The 14,003-nt window shown below is 42.7% G+C and overlaps 1 protein-coding gene across 1 annotated transcript in view; it reads right to left on the reverse strand.

The window, feature by feature from the left end:
* Window positions 1–14,003, reverse strand: part of LOC146046148 (SITS-binding protein-like) — a 91,370-nt gene that overhangs the window by 26,282 nt on the left and 51,085 nt on the right. Inside the window, exons 4-5 of the mRNA XM_083165360.1 lie at window positions 11,801–11,951; window positions 10,732–10,926 (exon numbers count right to left, since the gene is read on the reverse strand). Of these exons, the coding sequence (XP_083021486.1) occupies window positions 10,732–10,926; window positions 11,801–11,951 (346 nt within the window). The remainder of the gene's footprint in view (window positions 1–10,731; window positions 10,927–11,800; window positions 11,952–14,003) is intronic.

The raw sequence follows: 14,003 nt of genomic DNA on the forward strand, positions 1-14,003 counted from the left end.
GGGATCTGCGGGGGCTGGCTCCCGAGAACGGGAGGGGGCATTGCCAAGGGCCTACCGCGTAGGTATGTGGCACGCCCCAGTGTGAGATCAATGATCGGCATTGATAGGCTCTTGCACCTTGCCCACAGCTCTCTGTCCTCACCCTGCAAAGCGTTGGTTAAGGATTGTTAAATAAACTGTGGCCAATGATTTAATCCCAGAACTTGTCTCAGAGGGCGGTATTCAATGTCCTGAATCGCTGGTTACAGTGATTCAGATTTAACATTCGCCTGGCAATCGCCGGTTTTTAGCAGTGAATCGCCATGCATGGGGATTCGTGGGGAGTCGCCAAGTCACCCTATTCAACGTGGCTGAGAATCGCCGGCCCTAACGGCGATTCTCAGCCATACCGGCGTTTCCCTACACAGCCTCATTAATGTAGTCAGTTGTTTAAAAAATCGCAGATAAATGCTAGAAACAAGCAAATTACCCTGGACAAACGCTTCCCATACAGCAGACGGCAAACGCTGGGAAATCTGGTCAAAGGGCAAACGAAGGAGTGAGGTGGGGAGGAGAATCATGGGTAAGTGAGGTGCACCATGGGTAAGAACAGTGCTTTGTGGGAGAAAAAAAAAATACCTGAAAAAATTAAATATATATTTGTATAGCACTTCTACGACCATCACATCACACAAGGGCAGCAAATAATAATACATTACACTTGCATAGTTAAATAGAGCACTTAAAACCAATTATTTGACATGTTCCTATAAAAGTTCACCATAAAAAGATGACGAGGGGCACTCGGAGAGGAACGGCGATATGAAAGAAGAAAAAGGAATCGCCAACTTCACATTGAATACACTTTTGGCGATTCCCCTCAACTACCGTCGATTCCCCATGAAAAATCCTATACACAAAAAACGGCGATTTGTACAGGAAAACATTTGGCGATTGCAGCTTCATTCACCGGTCGTCAACGGCGATTCTAGCTCATTGAATACGGTGATTCGCATTTTCAGCTCCAAAAATCACCGTCAGCCACGAAAAAACCCCGGAATCGCCATAAAACTTGGCGATTCCGGCTCATTGAATACCGCCCAGAGTATGATTTCGGGTGGAGGGTTAACGGGGACGGGTCAGCAGGAGCACAGCAGGCCGCCCTCTCTCCTTTAAGCTTGTGTTTTGTCTGCTGGAAAACCTGCCATTTCTGTAACCTAAGAACTGCCATGCTGTAACCTAAGCATTGCCAAGCTGTTATCCTGGTACGCTGTCAACCTGCTACAAATAAAGAATTAGACTTTATTTCAATCTAGTCTATGTGATTTTTTTGTAAGAAACTATAAAGAAATAAATATATATAGCAAATTGTATAAAAATGGCACCCAATTTATGTTGTAAAAATGAAGTACTGGTGCAGGGTCCTTAAATAATTGATAGACAGCACTTACCCAACCTAGCGACAGGAAAGGAACAGACTAGCACACAGGATTGGTGCAAAGAAACGAATTGTATTGAAGATTTACAGCATGGTGAGTTGAAAAGACATTAGGCTGACCCGACAGCCGTTTCTACTGGATTCCTTCCCTGATGAAAACTGGAAGGAATCCAGTAGAAACGGCTGTCGGGTCAGCCTAATTGCTGTAAACCTTTAATACAATTTGTTTCTTTGCAACAAACCTGTGTGCTGGTCTGTTACTTTCCTGTCACTAGGTTGGGTAAGTGCTATATATATATATATTTATATATATATATATATATATATATATATATATATATATATATATATATATATATATATATATATATATATATATATATATATATATATATATCCAAGATGCCTTAAAACCAAAAAAGTCTCATGGGAAATGCACATACAGTAGTGTGATATTGTTTTTGTAAAAAGTACATTTATTAAAACAACACACATAGACATACACAGTAACAGTATAAGATGGACCCGAATGGAATATTCGTTTATCTGATATGATGCCAGTGGGAATGGAGAGGTAGGTAGTGCCCAACCGGTTTTGTCCCTTTATCTCTGGGACTTCCTCAGGGGTTAAAGATGAGGTGAATGGATATTAAGGAGGTATAAATAAGTTTTGTAATTAGCGCCAATTGAATGGCGTCCTGAGAAACAATGTGCGCATGCGCGGGTCCCCGCGTTGCCATGACAGCCATTTAGAAGTTTGTTTGGATATAGGGGACTATCGCGCATGTACAAACACTCCACGCTCCCGCGAGAGTGTTCATGCTGCTCAGGTTTACTCAGGCTGGTCCCCTCTGTGCTGCTTCTCAACGCGCATGCGCGAGATACCCGCAATATCGCGGAAGTACAGTCGCGCATGCGCGAGTACATAGCTGGGCGGCCATGATTTGTATTCGGTTACCACACCACCAATGTCTGTAATAGCGCATGTGCAGGTGGCAACTTGGTGTAGGCAAATGGTATATAGTTCAACGGCCTTGTTAAATCTCCGGTATTTATATTATTATTATTATTATAATTTTATTTATAAGGCGCCACAAGTGTTTCGCAGCGCCGTACAAAGGAACAATACAGGGAGACAAAACTTGGCATAACATTGAATAAATAACAAAAATACAGTACAAATAAAGAGCACCACAGCTTAAATGTAAGTAGTGAAGACCCAATCAACATACAACTAGAGGCTTGAGGCCAATGATGGAGATGAGTATGAAGATGGTCACTGAGTGATGGAGTAAAGGAGAGCTGTGAGTGAAATGTGAAGAGAAGTGGGCTTTGACAACAGGAGGGAAGAGGGCCCTACTCGGAGGAGCTTACAATCTAGTAGGAAGAGGAGACAGACAGATTACAAGAGGTGCAAGCGAGGGGGTGGTGGTTAGATAGCAGGATGTAAACAGGCAAGGGGTCGGAGAACCAGCTGGTTTATGCAGTGGAAGGGTACGCTTTGATGAATAGGTGAGTTTTCAGTGCCCGTTTGAAGCTTTGCAAGGTCGGGGAGAGTCTAATGGAGCGAGGGAGTGCGTTCCACTGAAGGGGTGCAGCACGGGCAAAGTCCTGTACTCTAGCATGGGAAGCAGTGATCAGGGTGGAGGAGAGACGACAGTCGTCAGCTGACCGCAGAGGGCGGGAGGGTGTATGAATGGAGATGAGGTTAGAGATATATGGAGCAATGGAATTAGAGATGGCCCTGTATGTGAGTGTGAGGTGTTTGAAGAGGATTCTGTAGGGGAATGGAAGCCAGTGCAGATTTTGTTGAAGGGGAGTAGCAGAGTTAGAGCGGCGGCAGAGGAAGATAAGCCTGGCTGCAGCATTGAGGACAGATTGGAGAGGAGCTAGTTGGGATTGAGCGAGGCCGGTGAGAAGAGCATTACAGTAGTCAAGCCGTGAGATGACTAATGAGTGGATGATCAGCTTAGTTGCACTCTGTGAGAGAAAGGGCCTGATGCGAGCAATGTTGCGTAACTGGAACTGGCAAGAATGGGCCAGGGCTTGGATGTGGGGTGCAAAGGAGAGGGAGGAGTCAAGAGTGACACCCAGGCAGCGGAGTTGGGGAACAGGGGAGATGATGGTGTTGTTAACAGTGATAGAGATATTAGTAGGGGGCATAGCTCTGGGTGGGGGAAAGATAATAAGTTCGGTTTTGTCCATATTCAGCTTCAGAAATCGCTCAGACATCCAGGTAGAGATGGCAGCGAGGCATTTGGAAACTTGAGAGAAAACAGTGGGGGACAGATCAGGAGAGGAGAGGTAGATTTGGGTGTCATCTGCATAGAGGTGATATTGGAAGCCAAAGGAGTTAATGAGTGCACCCAGAGAGGAGGTGTACAGAGAGAACAGAATGGGTCCAAGGACGGAACCCTGAGGGACCCCGACAGAAAGGATAGAAGGTGGTGAGGTAGAGCCAGAGGCAGAGACTGAGAAGGAACGGTTGAAGAGGTAAGAGGAAAACCAGTTGAAGACTGTGCCAGAGAGGCCAATGTTTTGGAGTGTGTGGAGGAGGAGAGGGTGATCCACAGTGTCAAAGGCAGCAGATAGGTCCAAAAGGATAAGCAGGGAGAAGTGACCCTTGGATTTGGCTGACAGCAGGTCATTGGTGACTTTCACTAGGGCAGTCTCAGTGGAGTGAAGTGGGCGAAAGCCAGATTGAAGGGGATCTAGGATGGAGTGGTCAGACAGGTAGCTGGTGAGACGCCTGTAAACCAGCCGTTCTAGTATTTTAGAGGCAAATGGGAGAAGAGAGATAGGGCGGTAGCTTGTGGGAGATAAAGGGTCCAGGTTAGGTTTTTTAAGAATAGGCGAGACCAGAGCGTGTTTGAAGGGTGAGGGGAAGATGCCAGTAGAAAGAGATAGGTTAAAGAGGTGAGCAAGGTGGGAGCAGCCAGTGGGGGAGAGGGAACTGAGGAGACGGGAGGGGAGAGGGTCCAAGGGACAGGTAGAGGGGGGAGAGGATGAGATGAGGGAGCGGACTTCCTCAGCTGTAGTAGGGCAGAAGGATGACAGAGTGGGGTAGTTGGTAGGGGAGGATGATTGGGGTGGGTGGGCAGCAGAGGGGGTATGGAAGGAGATATCATGTCAGATTACCTCAATTTTAGAGAGGAAGAAGGAGGCAAAGTCAGTGGCAGTGAGGGATGAAGGGAGGAGGGGTGGTGCAGGGCGAAGTAGAGTGTTGAAAGTATCAAAGAGACGTCGGGGATTGGAGGAATGGGAAGAGATGAGAGATTTGAAGAAAGATTGTTTGGTATAGGAGAGAGCAGCGCTGTAGGAGGAGAGAATAAACTTGAAATGGAGGAAGTCTTCCAGAGAGTGAGATTTCCTCCAGAGGCGTTCAGCATAGCGTGCACATTTTTGCAAGAATCTAGTTATTTTGTTGTGCCAGGGTTGTGGTTTAGAGCGTTGAAGGGGAACAGTGTGGAGGGGGGCTACAGAGTCGAGAGCAGAGGTGAGAGAAGAGTAATAGAAAGAGGCAGCCTGGTTGGGGCAAGTCATGGTTGAGAGAGGAGAGAGGAAAGTCTCCAGGGAAGACAGGACAGTGGGGTCAAGAGATCCGAGGTTACGTCTGGTGACTGTGGGTCTGGGCAATGAGGGGAGAGGGGAGGATGAGAGGGTGAAAGAGAGCAGATTGTGGTCAGAGAGTGGGAAGGAAGAATTAGAGAAATCAGAGAGATTACAATGGTGGGTGAAGACTAGGTCAAGGGAGTGTCCGAGATTATGAGTGGGGGTGGAGGTCCATTGAGAAAGTCCAAAGGAGGTGGTAAGGTCAAGAAGGTTAGAGGAGGCAGCATTATTGATGTCAATAGGAATGTTAAAGTCACCGAGGATGATAGAGGGGATGAACACTCTCCCACGAGAGTGTTCATGCTGCTCAGGTTTATTTAGGCTGGTCCCCTCTGTGCTGCTTCTCAACGCGCATGCGCGAGATACCCGCAATATCGCGGAAGTACAGTCGCGCATGCGCGAGAACATAGCTGGGCGGCCATGATTTGTATTCGGTTACCACACCACCAATGTCTGTAATAGCGCATGTGCAGGTGGCAACTTGGTGTAGGCAAATGGTATATAGTTCAACGGCCTTGTTAAATCTCCGGTATTTATACTATATGTTTTAACATGCCTCCAGTAACTTTGCCAGTATAGATTCGTTACTTAAGAAGGTTACAAATAACTCATATTTAAGCATGTTAGTATTCATCCATGGGTGTGTTACCACACAGGTTGCTCAGTGTGGACCCACTGTAACAGCTAGATAGCGATCTCACAACATGGAAGAATAACTACTACATACAGTAAACATGGACTTTATATACAGTATAGATGAAATCTATATAAATACATTAAAATACAATAAATAACACTAGCAATATAAAAACACATCTGCAATTCATATCTTATATACATACACATATAAAATATAAGCTCTTTAAAATATGGAACAGATTTAAGTCTAGTAAGCCGCATAATTAAATCTTTATATAACAATCTTTATATACGTAGCATAGTTAGATCTTCGGTACTTATGTATTATCTGGACTCCCATGTTAAATGCACCCCATTTTTTCATACCCCTACTATCCAACTACGCATGGAGTTGATTTTATATAGTGTGGCGAGCGCAGCGAGCCTCTGTGCCCGAAGCGTGGTGAGCGCAGTGAGCCCCGCGAGTGGAAGCGGTCTCATAAGAAAAACGGGAGTCCAGATATTACATAAGTACCAGATCTTCATATGGTAAACATTATATTAGGGGGAGAGCTCAGAGAAAAGGTGCTATTTCATAAAAATCATTCAATCCAGTAGGTGTCAATGTGTTCAAGGAATATATCCAAAACATTTCCCTCTGAGATAATTTCTTGTCCCTATCTCCTCCACTTTCTCCCAGTATTATATGCTCTATAGCTTTAAAAGATAGATGATCAGGGTTAGATTTATGTGTGCTCAAAAAATGACGTGGAACAGAATGATTTTCCATTTTATTTTTAATGGCTCTAACATGCTCCTGTATTCTCATCTTAAGAGGCCTCTTGGTCTTGCCTATGTATTTATATCCACATGTACACTCCAGGCAGTATACAACATAGGTGGTGAGACAGCTCATCTTTTGTTTAATTTTGTGAAAGACTGTTGAATCATAATTTGAAACCTGTTTACCATCTTTATGTGCAAATTTACAGATGCAGCATTGATTGCTTCTGTAAAAGCCAGTAGTGTTGAGCCAAGTATTGGTAATGTTGGTCTGGGGGGTTTTCAACATACTTGGTGCTACAACACTTAAAGCAATTCATATGGGAAAACGACTATCTTTTGGTCACAATAGACGTACAGTCTTTATATACATCAATTGTACACAAAAAAAGGGATAGATTCCTGTAAGGAATACCTATCGAATGATCCAAACCTAGATGAAGGACATAAGGATTTTATATGCTCTTTGATGAACTTTATTTTAAAACACAACTATTTTAGGTTCTTAAATTATTTTTATCTCCAGGTCTGTGGGACCGCAATGGGGACGGTTTTTGCGCCCAGTTTTGCTAATTTGCACATGGGTAGTTGGGAAAAGAGACATATTTATGAAAACAAATTGGCTGCTAATATCATCATGTACAAAAGGTACATAGACAATATTCTTTTAATTTGGAAATGGGATAAAGAATCTTTTTTAAAGTTTTTTGACAACATTAGTATTAACGATAATAATCTATCATTTACTTTTAATATTCAAGAAAAACAAATTGAATACTTAGACCTTGTTTTAATGGCTGATAATGGAAATATTAGCACAAACATTTTTATGAAAGAAGTAGTAGTTAATTACACTTCCAAAGTGGCCATTTAGAAAGTTGGAAAACCAATATCCTGTATTCGCAGTTCTGTAGACTGAGATGGAACTGCAATAAAAATACAGATTTTGAACAACAACTCAAAAAATATGCTATGAGATTTACAGAGAGGGGATATCCTACTAAGCTGATAGAACAAGCAAAAGAGAAAACTAGAGGACAAAACAGAGAGGACCTCCTTATCTATAAAAATATAGAAGAGAACCAACATGCAAATTTTGTTACCACCTATATCTCTGGAGAAAACAAGCTGAAAAAGGTCCTAAACAAACACTCTGAAATTTTAAAACTAGATCTTGTTCTGAAAGATACCCTGTCTGGAAGACCTACAGTAATTTTTAAAAGGGCTCGTAATCTTAAGGAGATTCTAGCACCAATTATCTTGAAACCCCCCAGACCAAGATTACCAATACTTGGCTCAACACTACTGGCTTTTACAGATGCAATCAGTGCTGCATCTGTAAATTTGCACATAAAGATGGTAAACAGGTTGCAAATTATGATTCAACAGTCTTTCACAAAATTAAACAAAAGATGAGCTGTCTCACCACCTATGTTGTATACTGCCTGGAGTGTACATGTGGATATAAATACATAGGGAAGATCAAGATGCCTCTTAAGATGAGAACACAGGAGCATGTTAGAGCCATTAAAAATAAAATGGAAAATCATTCTGTTCCACGTCATTTTTTGAGCACACATAAATCTAACCCTGATCATCTATCTTTTAAAGCTATAGAGCATATAATACTGGGAGAAAGTGGAGGAGATAGGGACAATAAATTATCTCAGATGAAAGGTTTTGGATATTTGAACACATTGACACCTACTGGATTGAATGATTTTTATGAAATAGCACCTTTTCTCTGAGCCCTCCCCAGTGGCAAACGCAGGATTTTCAGAAGGGGGTTTCCAGAGAGGCGGAGCAAAGCACGGAGATGGACACTTAGGTGACCCAGTATATGCCGGGTCAGTTAAAGTATTATAGATAGACCAAATGTATATAAATAATAATAATAATATTAAAATAATACACACACACACATATACATACATAACAGCAGTGTAGACCCCTGGGCATAGCAATGTATTGGGGCCCCTACCGATCCTCCAGCGGTAGGTGTGGGGGAAGCTTTGATGTCCCGCGGGTGGTAGGGGTATTATATCAACCGCTCAGCATGTAGGGCCTGGATCAGTAATTTCCACTAATTACCCCTTTACAGCACAGATGGTGGGAGATGAGGTGGGAGAAGGGGGCATTGGGCTGAATGAAAGGGCCCTGATACATAACTTCCAGGGTGTTTAATATGCAGAGGAGGGGTGTATAGTGGAGTGGGCTAATTATTCATCATTTTCTGGTAAATTATCATTTATAGCTTGCTTGACTGCAGATATCTCCAGTTCCCAGAAATATATTTCTTAAATTTTAATGGAATTAAAAACTAGAGAATCCCACCTACCAAATGGTAATGGGGACTAGGGGATCAGAATTCAGGAGGCAGAGCAATCTGCCAACGAGTATATAAAACTACATACCAGGTGTGTGGAGCTGGAGCAGTAACCAGCTACTGGAAGGCTGATATCTCTGGTTCTGGGAATAGTAGAGACAAGCTTCTAGTGTCCATCAAAGTGGGAGAGTCCCAGCTTTTGGAATATATCGTCAGAAATACTCTAAGTCAGACAGAACCTGAAATATCTGACTGGGAAGTGCAATTAACAGGCTTGGATGGGGACCACTGTTTTGAAGTCAGATATCTCCGGTTCCCAAGTGCCGATTTTTAAAATTCTTGTACCCATGGAAAGAGGAGACCCTCAGCTTTCAGCCTAAGGCCCTTAAACTCCTGGGAGGGTTTCTGGGTACTCAGAAACCCCCCCTGCGTGCGCTACTGCTCCCCCTAATATAATGTTTACCATATAAAGATCTAACTATGCTACGTATAAAAAGATTGTTATATAAAGATTTAATTATGCTGCTTACTAAACCTAAATCGGTTCCATATTTTAAAGAGCTTATATTTTATATGTGTATGTATATAAGATATGAATTGCAGATATGTTCTATATTGCTAGTGTTATTTATTGTATTTTAATGTATTTATATAGATTTCATCTTTACTGTATATAAAGTCCATGTTTACTGTATGTAGTAGTTATTCTTCCATGTTGTGAGATCGCCATCTAGCTGTTACAGGGGGTCCACACTGAGCAGCCTGTGTGGTAACACACCCATGGATGAATACTAACATGCTTAAATATGAGTTGTTTGTAACCTTCTTAAGTAACAAATCTATACTGGCAAAGTTACTGGAGGCATGTTAAAACATATAGTATAAATACCAGAGATTTAACAAGGCCGTTGAACTATATACCATTTGCCTACACCAAGTTGCCACCTGCGCATGCGCTATTACAGACATTGGCGGTGTGGTAACCGAATCCAAATCACGGCCGTCCAGCTATGTACTCGCGCATGCGGAACTGTACTTTCACGATATCGCGGGTATCTCATGCATGCGGGTTGAGAAGCGGCACAGATGGGACGAACAGTGCCGTCCAGCCTAAATGAACACTTTTGCGGTCCCCTATATCCAAACAAACTTCTAAATGGCTGTCATGGCAACGCGGGGACCCGCGCATGCGCACATTGTTTCTCTGGACGCCATTCAGATCGCGCTAATTACAAAATTTATTTATTCCTCCTTAACATCCATTCATCTCATCTTTAACCCCTGAGGAAGTCCCAGAGATAAAGGGACAAAACTGGTTGGGCACTACCTACCTCTCCATTCCCACTGGCATCATATCAGATAAGCGAATATTCTTTTATGCCATTGTACGGGTCCATCCTATACTGTTACTGTATATGTCTATGTGTGTTGTTTTAATAAATGTACTTTTTACAAAAACAATATCACACTATGTGCCGCGAATCGTGGGAGGGGGGCGGCGGGGGGCGCTCACCTGGTGTGTCTGGTGAGTAGCTGTGTCTTTGCTGGGTAACATGGGGAGGCAGAGGGTGTCTTTCACTGTGGGCTCACTGGGCTCTCTGTCATGTGAGTCAGAGGCTCCACCCACTTTGGGTGACAGATGTAGCCAAATATATAAGAGATGGGAAACCCACTTTTTCGAGCGCAACGCATCAAAATATTAAACGCAATGTTCAGAGATTGGAAGTAACTGAAAATGTGCTTCCCAAAGAGATCATAGGTGAAATTTAATAGCCAGCGAGTTTGCAGGCTTTGCAGGACTTTGTGCGAGGCTTCCTGTATTTTTAAAGCAGAAATCATTTACATGGCAAAACTAATCTAGTTTTGCCATGTAAATGATTGCCGCTTTAAAAATGTGGCCAGACTACTGTAGCACAAAATCTCACAGAATTGTACTTCAAAAGACTATTGTTACGGGGGAAAAAATAGGTTATACCAGTGATCCATCTAATTTTGATTGAAGACTGAGCCAATAGTTTTCTTGCCCCTTATTGAGGTAACTTTGAAGTTGCTCTGAGTTAACACTTTGGTACGGAGATGTGGTTATTGAAAGATTGAGGTGCTTAAATGGATGTGGATCTTTGTGAGGTCTTTGGGTCTCTCTTCCTTGGTCTGTGATAGTTACATGGTCCTACAGAAAAAAAAACACATACGTTAAGTTGGCAGCAGTGATCTTGGAAGCATGAGAACTGCGGCGATGGTGAGCAGGGGAGCAAGAGAATGGTAGTGGCAGTGAGCTAGGGAGCAGGAGACTCGGCAGTAGTGATGAGAGACCCGACAGTGGCCGTGAGCAGGGGAGCAGAGAGTGGGTCTCCTAAGTAGACTCTAATGAGAATACCTAAAACTGAAGTTGTACAGCTCTTACTGTAGGAGAGGGGACAGAGCTATGTACCTGGTGTTGGGGGAGAGGGGGGCAAGGTACCCTGTGGTGATGCCTGACTCTGCCTCTCCTCTCTTCTTCTCTGCTCCTTCCTTCCCCCCCCCCCCCACTTACCCACCAACTCTTTCTTTTCTCTTTTTCTCCTTCCCATGCTCCCCTACCTCCTTCCTCTCCCTTTCTCTCTCCCCTTTCCATCTCTCCCCTGTGCTCCCTCGCTTTTTCTCCCTTTTTGTCATCCTGTTCTCCCCACCACTCCATCTCTCCTCTGTCCTCCCCTGATCTTCTCTATTTTTCTACCTCCAGAACTGCCCCCCTCATTTTCTTTCTCCCATGTTCACCCACCCCCTCCCACTCTCCCGTGTCCTTCCCTGCTCTTCTCTCTTTTTCTCCCTCCGGTAAACCTGGTCGATCCATTAATCCGTAACAAAACCACTCGCCTAATATCCAGTACATGTAATACAGCTACAATGATTATTTGTTTCAGTGAGTATACAATTTCCTATCCCCATCTGGTAGTAGGGCCCTGTGACATGAGCTCAACAGTATCTTGTGGAGATGGACTCTGACAGCTGTATGGATTGTACATATACAGAAGCAGATGTTATTTCATCATGTCTATACTTACCTTGCTAGAAAGTAGCATTGTGGAATGTTCACTGATAGATATTAGGCATTCTCCTAGGCCATGCCTCTTTAATTTATTATGGAAGGATCTTACTTCTCTTTCAAGCTTTGCTGCAGAATCGAATACCCCATAGTGTTTCCAGATTGGTCTCCTGAATGGAAAACATAATGACAATTAGCAATTTTTGCCATGGAAAGGGAGAGGACATGTTCATTTGAAGGAATGGTTATGTTTAATGTGTGTGTGGTTTTTGTTATTCATGTGATTTATTTTGCTTCTTTTTGTTGAGTTACCAAAATAAATCAAATAGGAACAAAACTGTAGGTGCTATATAGAATATGGTGTACATACAGTATGTAAATAACATATATTTGTTAGACATGCCTTAGTCCAACAGTAACAACAAAATGACGACATGGGAAATCAATATATGTAAATGGACACAGTATAAGTGTACCGCATCCCACCAGATGGCTCATTTTGTCAATGTCTAACTAATGCATGTCTAACTTTTGTCTGTGTCTAAAGCTTGGTACACATATATACAATCGTTCTTCCGTTCTGGGACGAACGGCGGTTAAATTGTATAGGTGTGTACGCTGTCCCGACTTCCTCTGCATGATCGATAAATGGACAAAAATGGTCTTGTCCATCCATACTCGGTCGGTCGAAGGTTCAGTGCTGTTTAATATTCATCCAACAGGAGGGGCCCATATTGGATCAAAAGTGCAGTGTGTACGCACGTTCGATCGATATGCTGGCCAATCTTGCGATTATACTGCCAAAGCTGGAATGCCCATGTGGGCGTTCCATAGCTGCATGATCTCTACTAAAGCACAAGAAGCGTTCACCTCTCCCCATGTATATTTAAAGAAATAATCGTAATATACATGCACCCCATATTTATAGCAGGTCTCCGTATCTGTCCCTAGTCCCCCTGCCGGCTGCTATAAAGACAGTGGAAAGAATCTACAGTCAGCCGGCAGGGTGACTATGGACAGATACGGCAAACTGCTATAAAGACGGAGTACGCGACTACAGTCAGTTTGCCGTATCTGTCCATAGTCACCCTGCCGGCTGACTGTAGACGCTTTCCCCCGTCTTTATAGCAGTTTGCTGTATCTGCCCATAGTCACCCTGCCGGCTGACTGTAGACACATACCCCGTCTTTATAGACTGCTGTTCTCTGCACAGCCAGTACTGATGTAAAAAATGAAATCACTTTTGTTTAGGTTCTGTACTCACGCCTCTTTGTTTTGGTATGCCCTTAACCCAGCCCATTATGATAATTTTGTTTATATATATCATGTCAATAGCCCAAATTGAGAGACTGTGTACAGTGGTACAATCTTTTCTTGCGACTGTTTGGATGGGAGTACATGCGACGTCGCAAGTAAAATTGTACAGGTGTGTACGCGCGTATCGGCAGGTGTTTGTGGACGGTCCGTCGCGTCTATGGTCGGTCAAACGGTCGCAAGAAAATGGATTGTATATATGTGTACCCAGCTTAACTTTTGGTAGTCTAACTAATGCATGTCTAACTTTTGTTAATGTCTAACTAATGCATGTCTATTTTTTATCAATGTCTAACGCATGTCTATCTTTTGTTAATGTCTAACTAATGCATTTCTTACTTTTGTTAATGTCTAACTAATACATGTCTATCTTTTGTCAATGTCTATGAATGTCTAACTTTGTTCAATGTCTAACAAATTCCTGTCTAACTTTTGTCAGTGTCTAACTAATGCATGTCTAACTTTTGTCAATGTCTAACTAACGCATGTCTATCCTTTTGTTAATGTCTAACTAATGCATGTCTATCTTTTGTTAATGTCTAACTAATGCATGTCTATCTTTTGTTAATGTCTAACTAATGCATGTCTAACTTTTGTTAATGTCTAACTGATACATATCTATCTTTTGTCAATGTGTGACTAATACATGTCTAACTTTTGTTAATGTCTAATGCATGTCTAACTTTGGTCAATGTTTAACATTTGTAAAGCGCAACGGAATCTGCTGCGCTATATAAGAAACTGTAAATAAATAAATAATGCATGTCTAACTTTTGGTGTCGACCTATTGCCTGTCTGACTAGTCATTGTCTGTGAGCTATACCACACCAATAACATCACAGTGGGTATGGCAAATTTGCAAAAGGTCTAAAAATAGGCAGCCAATAGGTAACAAACACTACTCCCTA

Source organism: Crinia signifera, chromosome 11, assembly GCF_055691185.1.
Source record: "Crinia signifera chromosome 11, ASM5569118v1, whole genome shotgun sequence".
In the NCBI taxonomy this organism is placed as follows: Eukaryota; Metazoa; Chordata; class Amphibia; order Anura; family Myobatrachidae; genus Crinia; species Crinia signifera.